Genomic DNA, 21,686 nt, shown 5'->3' with positions numbered 1-21,686 from the left:
CTACGCAGAGCAGTTGGCTCTGTGTCTGCTGAAAGTTTGACCACCAGAGAGGTAGGGAACAGGGTACTGATGTGTTTCCTTCATCACTAAACCTCCAGAATACATTCTTCATCTGTTTGTGCTTAAATATCATCCCTTTTCATCCACACTGATTTTCTAGCTATGATCCCAGACAGAAAAAAAAAAAAAAAAAAAAAAAGATTAAATATACTTCCTTACGAAAAGAGGTAAGTAACTACGGAAGGCATTCTAGTTGCTGGTCAAGACATATCCCTGGAAAACTTTTTATTTTTATTCTTATTTTTTATCTTATTATAACTAATAAACTGCTGGGTCCTGATCAGTGGTACTTAGATCCTCTCTATCGTATCAAGTGACTTAGAAAGAAAGAAAGACAAGAGCTGACAATACGTATGAAGCCAGGGTGGGTGCCCTACTGAGCATGCCCAGGAACTTGGAGGGTGAAAGTGTTTTGATGCATAAAATATTGTCGACAAACAAGGTTGCCCCAGCATCTGGGGAATACGGTCTGGATGAGCCATTGTGCTCTGGAATCAACCCTGTGGATGGATATACAAGCCTCTGAAAACCTACCCTACGTATAACTATGCAACTAAATTCATGAATGAAGCCCATGAGTGGTGAGTTGCTCTCCATTACCAATCACTTGCAAATTTAGTAACCAGCTGGTTCAGTGAGAGAAAAAGGTTTTTGCAGGCTTCTTCCATGCCCTGGGACCCACCTTTCTCTTTTCTTTTGAGTCAGAAATCTCTCCCTTTGTTGCGTTAGCAGAATCTCAGCCTAAGGTGATTTTCCACAACTGTAAACTTCACTGATGTTTTCCCGAGTTTGAGGACAAGAGGTTGACAAAATGTGTTTTATGGCTCCTTAGAAGTCAGCCTGCCTTTGAAGCTTCAGGGCAAGGTCCTGAGCCTACAGGAAAATCAGCCACAGGTCAAGAGGTTCTGACAGCTCAGCGGCATGCACAGACAGCAGTGCAAGACCAGAGGAATCTGCAGAGTTCTCGGGCCCTCAACAATGGCTTTTTTTAAAAAAAAAAAAAAAGCATCTCTGATTCCAGCAATTTAAAATTCTATTAGTTCCACAAATATTTATGGAGCACCACCTGTGACATTGTACAACATAGCAGGGATATAGGCACGAGGAAGACACAGTTGCTAACCCTGGAGACCCAATGAACTAGGACAGAGGTTGGCACACAGGGGCCAAATGCAGCTTGCCACCAGTTTTTATAAATAAAGTTTTATTGAAACAGCCATGCTCATACAGTTAGGTATTGTCTATGGCTGCTTTTTCAATACAACAGTGGAGTTGCGTAGTTGCCACAGATACTGTATGGCCTGCAGCGCGTAAACTATTTACTGTATGATTCTTTACAGATAAGTTTGTCCTGGTCCCCTGCTCTAGGGGGTAGTGTCCAAATAGGCTTATCAGCAGCAGGCCCAGAAGTAAGTACTAGAGCAGGGATCCCAGGGGCTGTGGAAGTTTGGAGGAGGAAGCATGCACATCTTTTAGAGGAACCAGGAAAACTTCAGGGCCCAGGAGGCATTCAAAGTGGGCCGCAAAGGATGGGCAAAATTTCTGCAGCTGAAACGCAGAGATTGGGTAGATGATTTCAGGAAGAGAATATGGTGTGGAAAAGTGGTCGCCGTGTAAATGAGGCCATCTAAGATGTGACCTAGGAAAGCAATAAGGGATAAAGCTAGAAAGAGAAATTCACAGAATATTGAGAATTTGTGTAATTTGTATGTAACCATAAGCAGAGAGTCACTGGAGGCCATTTAGTAAAGGTAGAATGACATCATATGTGACTTGATCATTTTCCCATGCAAAGTTTCCATTATTCCTTTTTAATTCAAATAAACCACCTGTGTGCCTTAGTAGTGATTCTATAAAGTGAAATCTGCACATGGCAGAGTGAAAAGTTCTCAGGCCTTGGAGCCAAACAAGCGTGGGTTCCTATCTCAGTTGTCCTCACCGAGCCTGTGGGCCGTTTCTTTAAGCTCTCAGAACCTGCATTGTCTCATCTGTAAAATGGGAGTAATAACTAGCACCTTGACGTGGTGTCATGAATGACAGTTAAAAGAGGCCCCACCTTGGGCCTGGGACACAGAAGCCACTTCATAGATGCTAATTCTCATTGATCCTTTCTGTTAAGACAAACCATAAAAAACTGTTCTTTCTGGATTGGATCTTTCTTGACCTACAAAAAGTGCTGCTTCGTTTGGTTCAACTTAACGTTCGGGGAAAGCAGCTAGAGAAAGGACGAGTTGATACTTGTCTGTCGTGACTTGACAAGTCTGTTGACTAGCTAAGACCCGCATTGATGAGGCTCTCACACCTGGCTATTCTAAAAACACAGACAGGAGAAGCACCAGCCTGGGCTGTGATATCTTTGCCAGGTGCAAAATGTGCTATAGGCAAGTGCCAGTTTGGAGAACACACTTAGCCATAGAAAATGAAAATTCACACAGTGGGTTGAGTGATTCAGCTTCTGTTTGCTGCTGAGCTTGGGGCTTTGTGCACCTAGAATGGGGAGATCCGCTGTGTCTCCTGCAGACCTTCGAAGCCTTGAATTCAGGGCATCTTTGTTGTAAAAGTCTCCCCGGCTGCCGCTGGAGGAAAGGGCTGGAGAGAGTCCGTGTGTGTCTCTTGTCACTGTGAGTGACTGCCCAGGTTCACAGTTCAGTCCACACACAAAAGGAGTGAGACAAATTGAAGACAAGCTTTCCATTGTGGCGCTCGGAGCTCCTGAATGGCTGGTTTCCTTAGCGAGAACAGGAGCAAGGCATTCAAGCAAAGGGATGCAAGAAGTTAAGTGCTTTGCAGAGATATACGGCAGGCCCTAGGAAAAGAGAACGAGAAGCTGTAGGCTCTCCCCTGTCGGCGGGGGGATGCAAGCCATGTGAACGCTTTCCTTGAGGTCACCTTCCTTGGTGGTCAAGCATTATCCAGATGCCTTTCATCCGCCTTGGGTTAGAGCTATCTGACCCCCTCAGCCTGCAGCGAATGTATCGGGTTTCCATGGTGTTCGCCGTTCCAACAAAGGAAGGAAGCCAGTCCAATGTTGAGGCTAGAGGTTATGCCAGCCAGCTAAGAATGAGGACAGATTACAGACGGACGGAAGACACTGTTTGATCAGACAGTGGCTCAGCCACTCCTGGCCTCTGAGAGTTCTGAGGGAGCCTCCGTCATGATAATACCTATAATCACCGTTACCATAGAGCCCTTCACTATGGCTGCGACCCTCCTGCACTTCCCAGTAAATTCCCTCCCCCGTATCCTCACAGTAATGCTATATAGCCTCATCCTCACTTGGCATCGCTTTTCTCTCCTGGCCTCAGTGATGTGATAATATGCACCTGTGGACAAAAGCCTTTATGAGAAAGGAGATTCCATTTACCTTCCCGATGATTCTATTTGGAGCTCAGACTCCCTGAATACTTTCCTACCAACTATGCATCTATGAACTTAAAAATTTATTTTGTTCCAATTCAACAGTTCTTTCTTTCCATCCCTGGAAATGTGTATGACTGTACACACACACACGCACACACACACACACGTGCACACACACACACACAGAGGTTCATGTGAAATCTAAAATTTCAGTAGAACAATCCACATCCACTAAGTTGCAGGAATTGTTCTGACAGTGGAGTTTGGGATGGACATGGCATGTCAAAGGGAAAACTACGTCTGTGTAAGCCTCAGAACAGTTTTCGAAACACCTTTGTTATCTAAAGTTGGAAAGAAATGTCTTGCCTTAAAAGAATTTGCAAGTTCTCCCTTCATTTCTTCCACAGATACATAAAAGGATATGCTTTCGAAGATGAGAGAGTTTTAAATCCTCCATAAACATTTGTGATTGGAGCAGAATTCATTGCTCCCTTTCCTATATTCCCACTCTCTTCTTCTCTCTCTGTTTACTGCATATCCCATTGCACTGGCTGTTTACCCAGATCCCTGAAGTGCAATCGCACAAGTCCAGGGGGCCGTATTCACACTCAGTATCACGTGAATGGTGCCCTGCTGCTAGCTAGGCAAGGTCGCTCTTTCCCAAAGGCAGGACCCAGCGGTCCATCGCTACCTCTCGTTGTCTGGTGAGCACAGCTCCTGTTGCTCTAGTTGTACAATACATTTTTGTTTAGCAAGTGAGTAAACATGTTAACCCCACCAACTAGCTGACATTAAGACACTATTTTAACTAGTATGAAAATAGTTGCACAATCAGTTTTATAAATTAAATGGGTACCTAGAGATAGTATAATTCCATAAATTTTTACATTAAAAAAATGAATACCCAAAGTTTATTTTTTTTAAAAAAGACCCAAATAGCTTTGCCCAGGTCACATAAGTAGATAGGGACAAAACTGGAGCCCAAACTTGACTCTCTTGGACCCTAGATCTTTCCACTACACCGGGCTTGTTCAGTACCCATCACAGTCACAATTAATAGGAGAAGAGTTCCCTATGTATGTCTTTGCACAATTAGAATTGGAGTTTGCAGTATCATTGGAAGACTCTTTAAATTAGTTTTATGATATGCCTTTTTATTTTAAAGTTTTATGATATATCTATAATCAAGATCATTTGGTATTATCCTGCATGTGTTCAAATATTACCCACCTAAAGACATTTGAACTCAAATGGGGAAGATCTCCAAGAAGTCAATTAAATTAAATAAGTTTAATTTTAGTGAAAGCTGAGATGGTGTGGCCTGGGAGATTAAGTCTAGAATTTCCAATTTAATGCTTTGAGTGTGTGCGTCTTAAAATCTGTACAACTAACTTATTCTGGGAATCGAGACCTATTTCTCAGTGAGTAATGATCCTGCTGCCAACAAGGGTATTAAGAGTTAGGATTTTTGTTGTCGTATGAGACTAAATAGCAAATGAAGAAAACACATGTTCAAATACAAAACGCTCGAAATATATTTTCTCTGGGGTGACAGCAAAGACCATCAGTGGTACAAATGAACTGCTAAGTTCTTTGCATTTCCCCGCGAATGGGTTTAATGTATGACACATGCATTTCTTGAAACTACTTCTGTGCTAGTAAGAATTATTCTCCCTAAACAACCACCCATCAAATAGAAAGGGGACATGATTGATTTTCAGAATTCTTATCCCTGTTATGTCAATAAGCAATAATAGCAAGAAAACCAAAGCCCGGGGAGAATTGGCATTGATGGCAGAGGTTGAACGTACAAGGCCAGTAGTCTGAGCGATCTGCGAGCTCGTACACTGAGCAATAACTCCAGACAAACAATGACTAGAGAAAAGCAATGTGCAGGGAAGCCTTGCTGGGCAAAGCTCACGTTTTTAAGTATTGGAATAATCTGTTGAGGGTTACAGGTGCCTTCCTGAGAGTTAGGAGGTCTGGAGAGCACAGTTCTGGGCCAAACACGTATCTGAACAAACAACAGACCAGACACATGTTACTGTAACTCGGACAGATTTTCGTTTTTTGAGGTTTTTTTAAAAGAAAGCAACAGAAACTCAAAAATGACAAGTTGGTCCTTTGTCCTCTCCATTTTCAAGCAAACAGCCAGTGTTATCTACCTTTTTGAGGGTGCCTCCAGTGCACCCTGGAGGGTCGGACTTGATTCTGTATTTGCAACAAACATAGACACACAGCAGCTGGTGGGAGGCGTCTGAGTGGGAAACAGAAGCAGCTAATATTTTATTTTATTTATTTTTTATTTATTTATTTTTGGCTGCGTTGGGTCTTCATTGCTGCGCGCGGGCTTTCTCTAGTTGCAGGGAGCGGGGGCTACTCTTCATCGCAGTGTGCGGGCTTCTTATTGCAGTGGCTTCTCTTGTTGTGGAGCACGGGCTCTAGGCGTGTGGGCTTCAGTAGTTGTAGCATGCAGGCTCAGTAGCCGTGGCTCGCGGGCTCCAGAGTGCAGGCTCAGTAGCTGTGGTGCACGGGCTTAGTTGCTCCGCGGCATGTGGGATCTTCCTGGACCAGGGCTTGAACCTGTGTCCCCTGCATTGGCAGGCGGATTCTTAACCACTGCGCCACCGGGGAAGCCCGCAGCTAATATTTTACATCAGGATGAAGGCTAATGATTTCAGGACTTACTTTTTATAGAAAGAAATGTATGGATCAGTGCTTTTAATGATGGGGATTTTGAGGTGCTTGCTGGGGACGGCAGTTCAGTGTGACGTCATGGAGGGAGCAGGGGTCCCAGCATGTTCTTTCAGGGCCACCTCCATACGCTTTACTGTCTCATTTGTAAAGTGGGAGTAAGATGCCCTGCCTTCTCCGGGCTGCCACAGCAAGCAGGTGAGCTGTGATGTGATAAGCTCTCTTCCAGCTACCTGTAAGTGTGGGTGTGATGTGGTCACAGCATTTGTCCTCTGGAGTCACTGACACCCCTTTGAAGCCTCACAAGAACTCTTTGAAATCCTTGCTCCCATTATAGAGATGAGGAAACAGAGGCCTAGAGCAAAAAGTTGCTCTAGACCACACACTAGTAAGTAACAGGACTGGGATGAGAATTCAGGTCTGATTCCAAAACATTCTGGAACAATTGGATATGTGGTTTTCCACTGTTCCCTAAAACAGTTACTTGCTTCTCTGTGGCTCGTGTGCCAGCCAACAGCTCCAGGCTCTGTCTGAATAATTGTAAGTCAATTCTTAGGGCGGCAAGCCTTCATTATCCCTGGGGGACAGAAGGCTGCATCTTCCAGGAATTTGGCAAAGCCCAGCAGGAGGCAACCGCAGGTCTTTGGCAAAAGATCACTTTTCAACGACGCTGTCAGTTCCAGCGACCCCCAACCTTCCACCTGCAGGTCCCTGAGCAGCTGCTGTTCTGTGGGAAGCAGTGGAAGCCGGTCTTCCTTTAAAAGGCAAATGCTTATCCCCCCTCCCCCCCTGCTGAGATCCCACCTGGAATCTCATCCCCAGAGCAGGGGGGGTCATCTCCCACATCCAGAAATTAAGAAAAACAGGGGATGGGGGAAGGACAGGTTTGACAGCCGACCTGAACTCTCCCTTTTAATATAAGCCAGATTGAACATATGTCATTCTGTAAATCCGAGAGTCCAATTTGAGGCTTGTAATTTGCTGCAACCTTACCTGTTCCTCAAAGCGAGGTGGATGGAACCCTGCCAAGCACTTGAAGGTAAATGGTGGAGGACGTGATTTGCCCACTGTGAGCCTGCCTTTCGGTTCCCTATTGTAATTTTTATTTGTGTTGAGTTTTTGTGGTTTAAAAAAAGTCGACTAGATTTATTTTAAAATTAAGGTAAACCAACATCAAAGGCAGTAAGAGGAGCTGGTTAGGTATTATGAAGAAACCCCATGTAATCTTTTATAGCCGTATTGTTTTTCAGGGCACGTATCAGTAAGTGGTGAGGGACCTTTCGTGACCCACTTGCTCTATTTCTCTGACCTCAAACTACCCCCATGGGTGAAAATCTCTTTCCGCCGGGATTAAGAAGCCCCCTCTCTCCACCTCCTCTTCTGTCTCTTAATCTAATCCTGTTTGTAAGGCGACATGCTGCGTGAAGAATAAGAAACATGGGCTTAAGTCCCTTCCTACTGCCCAGGCCCCTGAGATACAAGAGTCAGATTTGGCCCATGGTGCAATTTTAGATATGAAGAACGCTTTCAGGCCAAAAATGGGACCATTTGGTTCATGAGGTGTCTACTTGGTAAGGAGACGAAAGTTAATGTTGAAAGTTTCTCTTGAAAAGAATGGCAAGTGATATCTGAAAGTTTGTTTTTTAATGCCATGAGATTTTTTTCAACCCATATCCTTATATAGAATACATTTTTTTATTGGCTCATGTAGGAAACTCAGGTACGTCTTCTGTTCCGGGCACTTTAAAGTGATAGATAGATAGATAGATGATAGATAGATAGATAGATAGATAGGGATAAATATAGATAGAGGGGATAGAGATAGATGACAGATAGATAATAGATAGACAGATAGACAGATAGATAGATAGACAGACAGATTTGTTGTTCCTCAAAACAACTTTTTATTAGAGATGCTCTTATCCCCATTTACAGGTGAGCAAATCAAGCTGCAAGTGCTTTTCCCACCCTACAAATCTGTCTCTTTAAAGGGGAGTTACTTACACTTCTGAGTGTAACTTGTACACTTTTAGGGACAGTGTTATATTGGCATTTGAGCTGTGGCATTTCTTCTGGTTAACCGCATCCTTACAGATCATCAGGGTAACTTTTTGCACCAGGAAGACCAATGGTACCAAAACAGCATTTTCAAATATTAAAAGAGAGGTGCTGCAAATCCACTGGCAGAAGAAAATGTATAGTCACAGGTGGCATTTATAGAGCCCTGTGTTCATGGAAACACCCCTGTGTACAATCATGCATCTCAGAAACTCCAAGTTCCCCCATGCGAAATTCCCTCCATGATGGAACCACTGGAACACGGTCGAGGCTCCTGGACTCACCAGGCTCACAGAGACTGGTTGTTTCTCTAGTTTTATAATAAATGATGCCACAGGGTCACCTTCAGTTGCCATTATCCACCATCTTTCACTGATAGGATCCTCCCCAGAACAGAGACTGGTAATCAAATTTCTCGATCAACATAGACTGTTGCTTATTCTGTGAGACTGGCTATTTGCACAGTTGTGGTTCATATGAATCTCAGATGCAGGAAACCCCCTTCATTCTACTTTCTTTTCATTTTGTTAAAGCGAATGGGCTTTGGAACCAAGTCCTGGGTTCTATTACCCGCTAATTTTATTAACCTGAGAAAGTTATTTATCTTTGCTAAGCCTTAGTTTTCTCGGCTGTAAAGTAAGAATGATAAACCTATATCCCAGAAGAGCTGAGCTAATTAAATGAGTCGATGTGAATAAAACACTTAGCACGATAGCTGACACGTGGTAAATACTCGCTAAGTTTTTAATGTTAAACAACGCTTATATGCTTATCAGCTAAGGAAAATGTTCAAGTACATTATAGTCTGGCGGAGAGGTCAAAGGAAAAACAAACATTTCTCACTGTGAGAATTGTTCTAGCATAGATACGTTCTTTGGGAGTGTGAGGTAGCAACATCTAATGGTCCAGGGAGTTGGGGAATACTTCAAAGAGAAGGTGAGGTGCTTTGTGCGGTCCCAAAGGAAAGTATGGACACCTCTTGGATCTCTGCAATAGATTAAATATAGGCCTGAACCACCTGTCCTAGAACAACAGAACCCACTTCCCTATAGTTAACAAAAAATTATGCCCCGCACCTATATTGATTTGTCTATAATGAATAGCTCTATTAGTAAGCATGTATATTGCCGTAGACTTGGTTATAATTCCAGCAAATCCAATTAAATTAATGGTATCTATATACAAGGTTAGGAATGAGAAAAATTCATAGAGACTAGATATGGTAGTAATCCATAAAATACCCTAGTAAATTCAAGAGAAGAAAATGTATTGAATTTTGATTCCTCATCATTGCACATAACGTATTAATGACTATATTTCATACCCTAATTAGCAATAAAATTTTACGAGTTAATATCACCATGAGAACATTCCCTTCTACATTACTGAGTTTTATCTGTAGATCTGTAACATGACCACGACCACGTTGACGTGTTTTTACACATTTTAGTCAAAGGACCCAAAGGAACTTGCACTAATTAGATTTTTAGCTGCCCGTCTTGGTCTCATAAGTTTGAATCCATATACCTTCAGAGGACTTGTGCTGTTTGGGGTGGTGCAGACTTCAGATCTCTATATAAACACAGAGAGATGTAGGGGAGAAAAAAATACTTTAGCAGTGTCTAAATTATCTTTCCTAAATGGTTATTTCACAGCCTTTAACTTGAGATATGTCTCTAAATGGCTAAAAAGCGTATGTAGTAAGACTCCTTTCTGGATACTTGCAGAACTCCTAGTTATAACTATGCACCAAATATGGACAAACACTGGATAATGCAGTACACGGGACCCATGCTGCCCATCCACATGGAATTTACAAACGTTCTACATCGCAAACGGCTTCAGACTTTGATGTCAGTGGACGATTCTGTGGAAAGGGTAAGCACGCGAACTTGCCTCAGTGACAGGTTTTGGTCCAGCTCCCCTTATGTAGACCCATTCTTGCCAATCCTGTTTTTGTAGTTGTTGTTGTTGTTGTTGTTGTTTTTCATTTTACGAGAGAGAGTGTGTGTGTGTATGTTCAGTTAATTTATCATTGCTCCCTTATCTCGTCCCCTTTCTATTACCTCTCCATGCTTGGTTCTTGTGGAGCCAGTAGCAAAGAGGAGATACAAATCAAGACATCATAAATCAAGGGCTATGGCCACAGATACCTTCAGGAATTAAGCAAATAATGTAAATAGCGAAATCAGATCCAGTATAAGGCAGTAGGGAATGGTGGGGCTTGTGGTGAACTTGAAACTAAGTGCCCCCATCTAAAGCAAGGAGCAACTACTCAACTTCAACTAATTTTTGTTGTGTAAGAATGTGGATGCAGTATCAAGTCCTCTGACTTCTAAAAGAAGCCAGAAATACAAAAATTTTATTTGAAATTTCCTGAATTTTAAAACATAAGCCAAACAAGACATGCCTGAAGGCTGGATCTAGCTGGATCAGGCTCAGAAGTAGCCTGTTTTTAACCCTTGATAACTAGATAAGAGTGATGATAGTCAAATTTGCTTTTAATGGACTTTTCAAAGTAAAACCTTAAAGTTTGGTGGTGGAGGTTGTTTTGTGGGATTTTTTTTTTCCAAATAGGCAAACAAAACCTTTAAATAGAACGTACCAGACTCACAAAAGTTACATATTATACAAAATCAACTGTGTTATTGGACTTTTTCCCTCCAGGATTGCAGGCAACTGGAAAATGTGGGTAATGTACATGTTTGTCGGCCTTATTAAAGCAGCTCTTGCCTTCTAAAAATAATGGAAAAAAGGTTTGGGTGAAATGATGGCAACACTGTTGTCATCTTGCGCCATCACAATTGCTTCTGACTGGTGTCTGTGCTGTGTTTCAGCTGTACAATATGCTTGTGGAAACGGGGGAGCTGGAGAATACTTACATCATCTACACTGCCGACCACGGTTACCATATCGGGCAGTTTGGACTGGTCAAGGGGAAATCCATGCCATATGACTTTGATATCCGTGTGCCTTTCTTTATTCGTGGTCCAAGTGTAGAACCAGGATCGATGTACGTATTTCTCTGTTTCCCACATTCAGCTGTCATAGCTCGTGTACGTCTGAGATAATTCAATTACCAATCTCAGGCTCTGGTTTCCTTTCGTCCAAACAAAAAGGGTGCATGTAGGTTGGTAATTTAGAAGACAAAAAACTCCTCCCTGCTCCACCCCTCCCCCACCTCTGCCACATGTTAAATTAACTGAAGTATACTCTTTCAAGAGAAAGGAAAAATCACTGTATCAGTGATCAATTCTCTCAAATTTACCAGAATGCAAGAGGCTGTGCGCACAGACACAGAATGTGACCTTTAGGGACATCACCCTTACCGTCTTTGAATCTTTTTTTTAAAAATAACCAGTCCTTCCTCTTGTTTTTTATTTTTTAATTATCACTGAAGAATTTTTTAAGGAAAATTAAATTTTAAGAACTTTAAATAAAGTTTAAATAAATTTAAATAAATTTTAAGAAAAGAAGCCTGAAGGACTGCAATTCCATTTCTGTCACCTTAAGCAAGTCTCTGCATCCCTTTGTATCTAGATATTCCCCTCGTAAAATGGGTTTCATATGCCCTACCGATCAGAATGTGTTGTGTAACTGTTAGTAGACGTAGAGCAGGTGCTGCCCGTTAAAAAGCATCTGTGAAAAACTTCTGATATTATTATGGAAGCAATAGGCAATATTCAAATGGAGGCAACTCAACCACTTAAATAAATGTGTTTTTAATCATTAAAAGGATGTTTTGTGTAAAATGAGATCTTGTACATGAACCAATTATGGAAAGAGTGAAAGAAAAGAGTGCAAGTAGAATTCAAAAGCTGGAATGATCCTTAAAGACCATCCAGCCTGAACCCCTGATTTCACAATGACGACGCTCCGCAGACAGGGTAACGTGCCCCTCAGAGCCCCCGATCGTGGAGGTGGCAGCCTTGGGGCCCAGATCCCAGATATCCTGAGTCTCCTCTACGAGTCTCGTCCGCTGCACCCTGGGGAGGAGGGGATGGCAGTCAGAGGGACTTCTTTGGAGAATGTTATCATGTCTCTCCAGATCACTGGAAACCCCTGGGGAAGTGTCAGATCTAGAGTGAGAAGGCTCTATGTTTGCAAGACTAGGTAGCATGGATTGAACTCAAGTATAAAAACCTTGTGTCCTTTTTCAGAAGGTTGATTTCGAAGCCCTAGTTGAACAGAGGAGTGGTGGACTGTCGGGTTTCAGAAGAAAATACACAGCTTACAAAAACCAAATATCAGGCCACAATTTGCCTGGCAGTGTGGCCAGAGCTCAGGGGGGCAGGCGTCTCTCCAGCCCTGTGAGAGCCGGTTCGTCTTTCTCTCGGCCCTGGTTGCTGACCACTCAGGCACCTCCCAGATGCAGCCAACATCCCTTGGGGACCAGATGAGAGGCTGAGAAGCAGTGAAGGCCAGGGAGCCCTGGGATGGAGAAAACAGCCCTGGTGGCACCCTCCACTGGTGCTGGGTCTGGGGCGTGACCATCTGTCCCTTTGCAGAGTCCCACAGATTGTTCTAAACATTGACCTGGCCCCTACCATCCTGGACATTGCTGGGCTCGACGCACCTCCTGACATAGACGGCAAGTCTGTCCTCAAACTCCTGGACCAGGAAAAGCCAGGTAACAGGTGCGTCAGTTTTCTTCCCCTGAGCCAGCCCCGAGCACATTGGCTCCCAGAGCTGGGCAGCAGCTGGCAGAGGTGGAGGCAAAATACCCTTTGCACCTGAGGATCACCCAGAGCTGAGACTTTCTTGGCTGTTTGTGAATAGCGTATTAATGGAGATGCAGTCCTGGTGTCCTGGTCTGCGGGAAGCGAGAGGTGTTGCTTTAAATAAACTGTTAGCACAGATCCGTTTGGAAAAACGTCCAAATGCCAACAGTAAATATTATTGTTTTGCTTTCAGGTTTCGAACAAACAAGAAGGCCAAAGTTTGGCGTGATACATTCCTCGTGGAAAGAGGGTAATTATTGGTTCCTGGGGTGCTTCTGGACACCAGTCCTAGTGGGCAGCTCTCCCTGCTGGGAATGTTTTTCCCCTTATTTTGGTTTACTAAGCGTGCAGATTTCGTAAACTTAGTCATAAGACTGAACGTTTGCGACTCATCCTTCCCCGGCCAGCAGAGGAATGATTGTTGCATCAGAATTGCAAGGATGGGACCACAGCCCTTACATGGCTGTGGATTGACAGCTGTATTTCTCCACCTCGCTTCCTAATTGGACCGGTCAATTGACTTTCTCAACCTTCTTTCCCATCTTCTGCCTGACACCCTTTTCCTTCTTTTCCTTATGTGCCTTTACTAGTTTTGACGAGACAAGTAGATGAGATTGTAGCTGTTCCTGTGTCACTTCTGGGTTTGCCCTTTTGATTTATAACGCCCAATGCCTTTGTTTTCCTCCATACTTACACTGAGCGGGAGAAAAGCTTTTCTATCATTGCTTTTTAACAAAAAAAGAACTTTGAGCCTGGAAAGCTAAACGTTCCTGCCCAGAGTTTTGAAATGAATGATTTTGGAGGAAATGACTCTTCCTCCCCTGACCTCTCGTCCTCATAGTTTCCAGCTTGTAATTTTTTGCAAAGGACTCGTGAGATTTGGGGTTCCTGTGGTTTTACCCTTGATATCAATTTCTTGCTGTCTGGAGAATGTGGAGTCATGAGACAGGGAAGGAAAAAGAACAGGCAGGTCTCAGCGAAGGTCATTTCAGATCCCTTCTCACATAAGAAGCTTTTCCCTTTCTGTCAAAGGAAATTTCTACGTAAGAAGGAAGAATCCAACAAGAATATCCAACAGTCAAATCATTTGCCCAAATATGAGAGGGTCAAAGAACTGTGCCAGCAGGCCAGGTACCAGACAGCCTGTGAACAACCTGGGCAGGTGAGTGACACAGCTGTTCTGCACCATGACTCACATGCTTCTCTAATTCTAACATAAAATATTTTCAACATGTCAAATAATGTACCTTTATGTATAAAGAATTTCTTCATAGCAGTCATGGAGTGCTCACTGTGACATCTTTCCCATGACTGAGCAGTGTCTAAGCGGTCCAAGCTGGGCCTCCTCATCACTGCTTGGGCTTCCTCCAATTAAAAAAGATGGTGCTCTCAGAGAGAGACTTCCAAATATCCACCCAATTAGCCAGCATCCGTTCAAGATATCAGACATATGAAATGGGTAGTCCAGTTAGAAAGATCAGAGACTGGTTCCATCTGAGGAGAAAGCTCCATCCCTGGGGCCCCTCCTAACTGGTCATCAGGAAGGGTCGAGAGGCAGCGTAATCAAGATCTTGGGTAGATGACTATGTATAAAATAGATAACTAGTGAGAGCCTACTGTACAGAACAGGGAACTCTACTCAGTACTCTGTGGTGACCTAAATGGGAAGGAAATCCAAAAAAGAGGGGATATATGTATATGTATAACTGATTCACTTTGCTGTACAGCAGAAACTAACACAACATTGCAAAGCAACTATACTCCAATAAAAATTAATTTAAAAAAAGAGATCTTGGGTAGATGCTGAGCCTCTGGACCGTGAATCACCCCAAGAGATTGGGTCTCCCCACGCCGACTAAGATCAGATGTCATCTAACCCAGAGAGGAGGACAGAGTCTGGGACCAAGTTTGAAGAATGAAAAGGGAAACCATATTCTGTTTGATTATTGTTTCTACCTGTGCTCACAAAATTTCTGACATCAAATATTTCATTAGAATGAATCCTCTTCATTAATAGAAATATTACCAGGGAGTTCACGGCTACCCAGAACACCAACTATTACCAACAAGAACTAAAGAATTACCGCGTGATGAATTAACACAGATCTGTTTTTAAGGAAAGTGAGGACATAGGAACACAAGTTATTTTAAGCACTCTTGATGGAAATCTATGCTAGCTGGGAGAAATACACTATGTCATGATGAGAGGGACTGAATTTCTGCCTAAGTCATTGCGATTTAGAACAAAATTGGAGGAAAGAGAAAAATAACATTTATCGAGCATTTGTCTTATGTAAGACACTGCACCCAGAGTTTTATACACATTAGCTCAATTTAATCTTCACATCCGTTGAGTGAAGAAGGCATAGACATCTTCATTTTAAAATCTGGGGATCCATAAGTTTTCTGATTCTAAAACTCCAGCCACTTGCTGCTTTCCAAGGTAAATTTCATTAACAAGGTGAAGAGAAGTTCAATTCTTCTGTGAGTCTTTTTTTTTTTTTTTTAATTTATCTGACCTCTAAATAACCACACAACTAGCCAACACCAGTCCAAGGTATCAGACACATGAAATAAATAGCCCCGTTATTATTAAAATGGCCTCACTCATTATACTCTATTTATATGGCATCTAGCGTATTGAATAGATGTTCATAATGAACTACTTGACCCTCATATGCTCTGAATTTCCTCATGCCTTTTCACACACACAGGAATCCCTTTGAAGTGGAAAAAGGTGAGGAGGGAGGGCTCTTGAAGGAAGGGATAAAACCAGGCCTTCATGGCACTCTGGTAAGTCAGATTTCAAGTGCTTAGTGGAGAAGCTTAGACCTATTCATTATATTTCAATTTGAAGTCTTCAAATCCTTCTTATGGAAGCTCTAAGTATTATTATGATTAAAGTCTCAGAATTGTTTTGTAGCTCTAAAATGATTTTTATGAGCCAGCCTCAATAGACTAATTTTACTTCTATTCAGGAGTTGGAAATGTTCGGTGTTAAATATATCTCATGCACGTTGGTGATCTTGTTACTATTTCAGCCCTTTAAGTGGCGAGACTTATAACCCTTTGAGAATAAGATACATGGCCTACCTTTCAGTATACAGTTTTGCAAACCTATCCATATGGCTTGTGCTGAAATTTTAATATATGTCCTCAAGGGCAAATGCAGTATAAACTAGATTATTGGCACAAGTGCTTCACTCATGTGCTGAATGCCAACTATGTTAAAAACTTCACTTTGCTTTTTTATATTAATAGTTTTCTAAACTTGTTTTGCCCCCATGAAATGTTTTAATATTTGGCTCCCGGGAATTTTCCTCTGCTGCTTTATTTCTATGTTAATCAGTCTGAATTTGGATTCTATCACATAAATATATGAGAACTTCTCAAAGAACAATCTCTTTGAGAAGTGCCTGAATTCATGGAGCAAAGAATTAGACTCTGCCCAATGGTGATTTCTTTCTATAGGTGGTGCTCAAACCATAGCTTTAGAATCTGAGAACTGTGAAAATTTTGAGCCTCTTCAAGGTAGTTATTAAATCTGTAAGTCTAACCTGACATAGCTGTATTCTATAAATCTTTATATGTTGGCCTTTTGCTCTTTTATCTGGCTCCACTTTGAAGATTATCTTTTTAGTTACAATATCACTGACTTTTAGAAGAAAAGAAAAAAAGTCCAAAATAATGAGATTGTTCAGGAACAAGGCGACAGCTAAGGCTAGAGCTAACTTGCTTGGGTTTCCTTCCCTTGACATGGGTTTCACACATGGCTTGTGCCCTGCTTCTCTTCCTCTAACCAAAGTTAACTGCCTTCCTTCAAAGGCAGCACCATCTTGTCTTTGGTTTGACCCTCTATGTGGTGTAGAGGAAAAATCAGCACCATTAGCCCCATTCCCTTCACTCCTAATCCCCACAGAAACAGTGCACCGCCCCCTCACCAGACCCCTGTGCCTGGTCACCGAAGGATGGTTTGGGGTCAACGTGGATGCAGGAAGTGGAGTAAATAGGAAAGAAGAATGTGAAGTTCAAAGGTTTGGGTTAGAATATTGACATCCACTACCTTTCGGTTGCATGTTCTTGGACAAAAAGCTTAATTTCTCCTGAGTCTTGGGTTTTCTAGCTCAAGAAAGAAACTTGATCTCTGTCTTTGGAGGAAGAAGTGATATCATATATGTAAAGCGCTAGATGAGCTGAAAAGCATGTGCAAGCGTTGGATGTTGGGTGTTACTATTGTTCCAGGCCGTCTTACCTGTTGTTTTCATTCCTATGAAGCCAACAGGCAGTTAAAATGGGCCAGGATCCCAGGCAGTTGGCATCACTTCTCCACCACGTGAACAAAACAACCAGCAGGGACTAATTAAGACAGCACGGACATATGTGTTTGCATTACTTCCATGTTCCTGAATTAATACGAGGCCGAATGTGAATTCCCACCACCCTCTCAGCTGGCGTTGCACCCCCAAGCGTATTTATGTACACACTACACACACACACATGCACGCGTGTATGCACACAGGCACCCACTCATGCACAAACTCAACTTCTGTCTGAAGACTTTGGCTCAACAGAGAACATAGGAGTTACATAAATGAGAAATCCCTGGGCATTCCATTTTGAAGTACATTTTATATATTCTCTGTCATTTAAGAGGAGAAAGCAACTTGTTTTCTTTTTATAAAGCAAATGTCATGTCCTTTTGTAAAGTTGTTGAATTCCATCATCTTTGTAATTTAGTTTGCCTTTCTACTATTGTATCAATGCAAAATAAAAAATCCGTTGAAATTCTAAAAGGACCCCAGCATCGAGCAAAGGAAATTAGAATGTAGCATGTTGAGTGTAAGCTGGTTTAGCTCCAGGATCTATGTCGTCATCCCGAAATTATCCCTCTGACCAGAGGTCCCTGAGACCCTTTGTGACCAGCTACCGAGCAGGAATAAAAAGACATTTGCCAGTAAGTTCTGGCTAGAATTGTTAGCGTGCCAGAAATGGGCTGCCTGTTTCCAGAAACTCACTGAGCCCTAGTTAAGATCACAGGATGGCTTATAACCATCCACTGACCCACCTCCCCCTGCCCTGGCTCTCCTGGTTCCAGAGAAGCTGGCCAGAAAGACTGAGCCCCCAGTGCCTTGCTCTGGCTGAACTCTCATTTGCACAGGAGCCCAGCGTGGAAGGCAAGCGTCCTCCTCTCTTCAGCCTGCACTGAAGGATGCGTCTGAACAGTTGGGCATCTACCTAGATGCTTGGCTTCTTTGCATTTTTCAAAATACAAATCGCAGGGTTAAACATCAAACCGTATTTAATAATGTTCCAAACAAGTCAGAAACAGACAAACGTTAAGGACACTTTTCTCCATCAATTACGTAATGTGGCCCCACCTTATTTAATTTTTACTCTCATTTCCCAATACGCCCGCCCTGTCTCGTAAACGTTAACATTCTCACCTGCATGTAGGTTGTCACCTCTGTCTTCCCAAGTGCCATTCCCTCAACCGAGGCCCACCTGCAGCCTCACACTCTGCCCCAAACCACTCTCCTTTCGTATCGGTGTCCTCATCCATTGGGATTGCATCCCGGGTCCACTGCTTGCTTGGCATGTGACCGTGGGCAAGTTGCTTAACCTAACTCTGCCTCAGTTTCTTCATCTGTAAAATGGGCGTAATAATAGTACCTGCCTCCGGGAGTTACTGTAAAGATTATAGGAGTTAAATATATCAAGCAGCTGGAGTAGTCCTTGGCACATAGCAAGCACTCAGCAAATATTAGCTGTTGATTGTTAGCCAAGGTCAGTTCACCAGTTTTACTTTCCCTCATTTGCAAGAACCATACTTCTTCCAGCATTCCAACACTGACTTTTACAAATGGTTATTCACATTAAAATCTAAAGGAGGAAACATTTTCTGTCTCTTCTGCTATTCCCTCTCCCCTTTCCCCTCCCCAATCCCATCTTACCCCATCTCAGAGAAAGCAGGAGATCAATCTCCTCAGCACAAGTAACTCTATTTCGTATTTGTGAGAAAGTTTGACAATAGCTTGAGTTAGTAGCAATTCGAACAAGGATGCTTATGTGGTCTTATATTCCCCAGTGTTGAGATGAAAATTCTTTTTTTTAATTGAAGCATAATTGACATATAACATTATATTAGTTTCAGGTGTACAACTTAATGATTCGATATTTGCATATATTGTGATGTGATAACCACACTAAATCTAGTTACCATCCATCACTGCACAGTTAAAATTTATTTTAATGTTTTTTTAATTGTGGTAAAAGTCACATAATATAAAACATACTATTTTAACCATATTTAACTGTACAGTTCAGTGACACTAAGTACATTCACATTGTTGTACAACTCTCACCATCATCCATCTCCCGAATTTTTCACCTTCCTAAACTGAAACTCTGTCCCCATTAAACACTGACTCCCCATTCCCCCTCCTCACCCCACCCTGCCCCTGGCATCTACCAATGTACTTTCTGACTATGCATTTGACTATTCTAGGTACCTCGTATAAGTGGAATCAAACAGTATTTGTCTGCACCTAATGTATATTGGAGTGCATTTTTTAAATTTATTTTATTTATTTTTGGCTGTGTTGGGTCTTCGTTGCTGCGCGCGGGCTTTCTCTAGTTGCAGCGAGCAGGGGCTACTCCTCCTCGTTGCGGTGCGCGGGCTTCTCATTGCGGTGGCTTCTCTTGTTGCGGAGCACGGGCTCTAGGCATGTGGGCTTCAGTAGTTATGGCACGCGGACTCAGTAGTTGTGGCTCGTGGGCTCTAGAGCACAGGCTCAGTAGTTGTGGCGCACGGGCTTAGTTGCTCCGCGGCATGTGGGATCTTCCCGGACCAGGGCTCGAACCCGTGTCCCCTGCATTGGCAGGCGGATTCTTAACCACTGCGCCACCAGGGAAGTCCCTGGAATGCATTTTTAAGGTTAAGTTAATATATGTCCTGCAAACAGATGGTACCTTCTTTTTTCTTCCCCCTGTGCTATACAGTAGGCCCTCACCAGCCATCTACTTCATACATAGTAGTGTACATAGGTCAATCCCAAATATTTTTTCCTTGTGATGAGAACTTTTAAGATGTATTCTCTTAGCAACTTTTAAATATGCAATAGAGTGTTATGAACTGTAGTCACCATGCTGTACATTACACTCCCGGGGACTTATTTATTTTATTACTGGAAATTTGTACCTTTTGACCCCCTTCACCCATTTTGCCCACCCTCACCCTAGATGAAAATTCTAAACACATGTCCACATGCAGGTAACTGCTTTCCATGATGTTGGCACTGGCTTAAAGGATAATCAGGTTATCAGAAAATTACTGTATTGTGGTTGCATCTCAGAGAATATGATTTGACCCAAATTAGGACCAAATCCATGTAGTAAGACATATAAGAATAGAAAACTAATGTGCGTGTGTGCATGTGTGTAAAATTAAGCTTTCATTGCAGTGTATCTTCGAACAAGTTGTAGCCAAAGTTTTTTTCTTCCTCATGAAAATGTGTATAAGTAGGTCTAAATAAGAATACAGAACATTCTTAATCAATCTGAGGAATATATACAGTTCAAAACGTAGAAACTATAATGATCCTCTAGTGGTCACTTCAGGAAAGGGAAGTCACCGAAGTTCTATCACCATCTCATACTATGCTGAGCATTTTACATGGAACATTTTACACCTGAAAACTCTTCTGAAAAATAGATATTATGCCCGTTGTAAATATGAGTTTCAGACAGGATAGTAACTTGACCAAAGTCGCACAGTTAGGAGGGTGACAAGTCTGCATTCAAACCAAGATCTGTGTGATTCAAAGCTCGCAGTCTCCCCACTAAATACTAATTACTATATTTAAGACAGTTTACAACCAGGGAACAGTAACTTGCCCAAGGACTGGATAGCCTTTTTAAAGGTCAGTTATAATAGTTCTGCTCTGGATTCATGTAGCGCATCTTTTCCTCAGAACTCCGAAAACACTCAGCCATTTATTCTCATGACATATCCTTAAAGCCAGGAGGAGCAAGTATTATTTTACCAGATGTGGAATCTGGAAGAACAAAGAGATTCTGCAGTTTGCTCAAGGCCATAGAGCTAGCAGCAAAGGAAAATTAAAATCGAGGTCTTCAGATCCCTAACCCAATACTTAGCTCCATTAAAAATGGCTACGTCTCATCAAGTTTACATTAGATCAAATTCTTTCAATAATAAACTGTGTGTAACAATAATAAGAATAAAAATAATAGCAGCTATCTTTGTTGAGTGCCTGCCATGTGCTAGGTTCTTCCTATGTGTTATCTCTAGTGCTCATGACCCTGCAGAAACTTAGATTGTGTAGCTGAGTTGCCCCAGGCCCCATAGCAATGTGATAAAGCTGATATTCAAATCCAGGCTTTTCTGGCTTGAAAGTCCAGACTTTCCCACTAAGCCACATCAATATGGGTATGAAATGCCACTCCCAAGTCCCAGGCAGAATATAGGTGATATTCACTACTACAAAACCCTACTCCAATAAATGAATTATGGTAACACTTTAGGTTATTGTGAACATTAAATGAATAAATCTTTACATAAAGCACTCTACACCAGTACCTTATATCGAGTAAGAGTTTAATAGGTGATGATAATGTGACATTTCTCATTACGTTGGATTCCACCCAAAGAGCTGCACACATGATTCCTTGAACCAAAATAGCCAACCTTCTCTTCTTCATCAGGTGTGATTTACCTTAAGTTACATATAATCCATCAAAAACACTAAGACATAATTATTAAATGGAGTGATTCAA

The 21,686-nt window shown here is 42.2% G+C and overlaps 1 protein-coding gene across 7 annotated transcripts in view; it reads left to right on the top strand.

The window, feature by feature from the left end:
- SULF1 (sulfatase 1) overlaps positions 1-21,686 on the top strand; it is a 162,365-nt gene that overhangs the window by 114,072 nt on the left and 26,607 nt on the right. For all 7 annotated transcript variants that reach the window (XM_082363398.1, XM_082363397.1, XM_082363399.1 and 4 more), the window contains 5 exons: positions 9,900-10,050; positions 11,010-11,185; positions 12,681-12,809; positions 13,087-13,143; positions 13,926-14,055. In XM_082363398.1, the coding sequence (XP_082219524.1) occupies positions 9,900-10,050; positions 11,010-11,185; positions 12,681-12,809; positions 13,087-13,143; positions 13,926-14,055 (643 nt within the window). The remainder of the gene's footprint in view (positions 1-9,899; positions 10,051-11,009; positions 11,186-12,680; positions 12,810-13,086; positions 13,144-13,925; positions 14,056-21,686) is intronic.

The sequence above is a fragment of the Balaenoptera borealis genome (assembly GCF_965194805.1).
Source record: "Balaenoptera borealis genome assembly, chromosome: 17".
Classification (NCBI taxonomy): Eukaryota; Metazoa; Chordata; class Mammalia; order Artiodactyla; family Balaenopteridae; genus Balaenoptera; species Balaenoptera borealis.
Note: the sequence above shows the minus strand (reverse complement) of the source record. Positions and strands in the feature narration are given on the sequence as shown.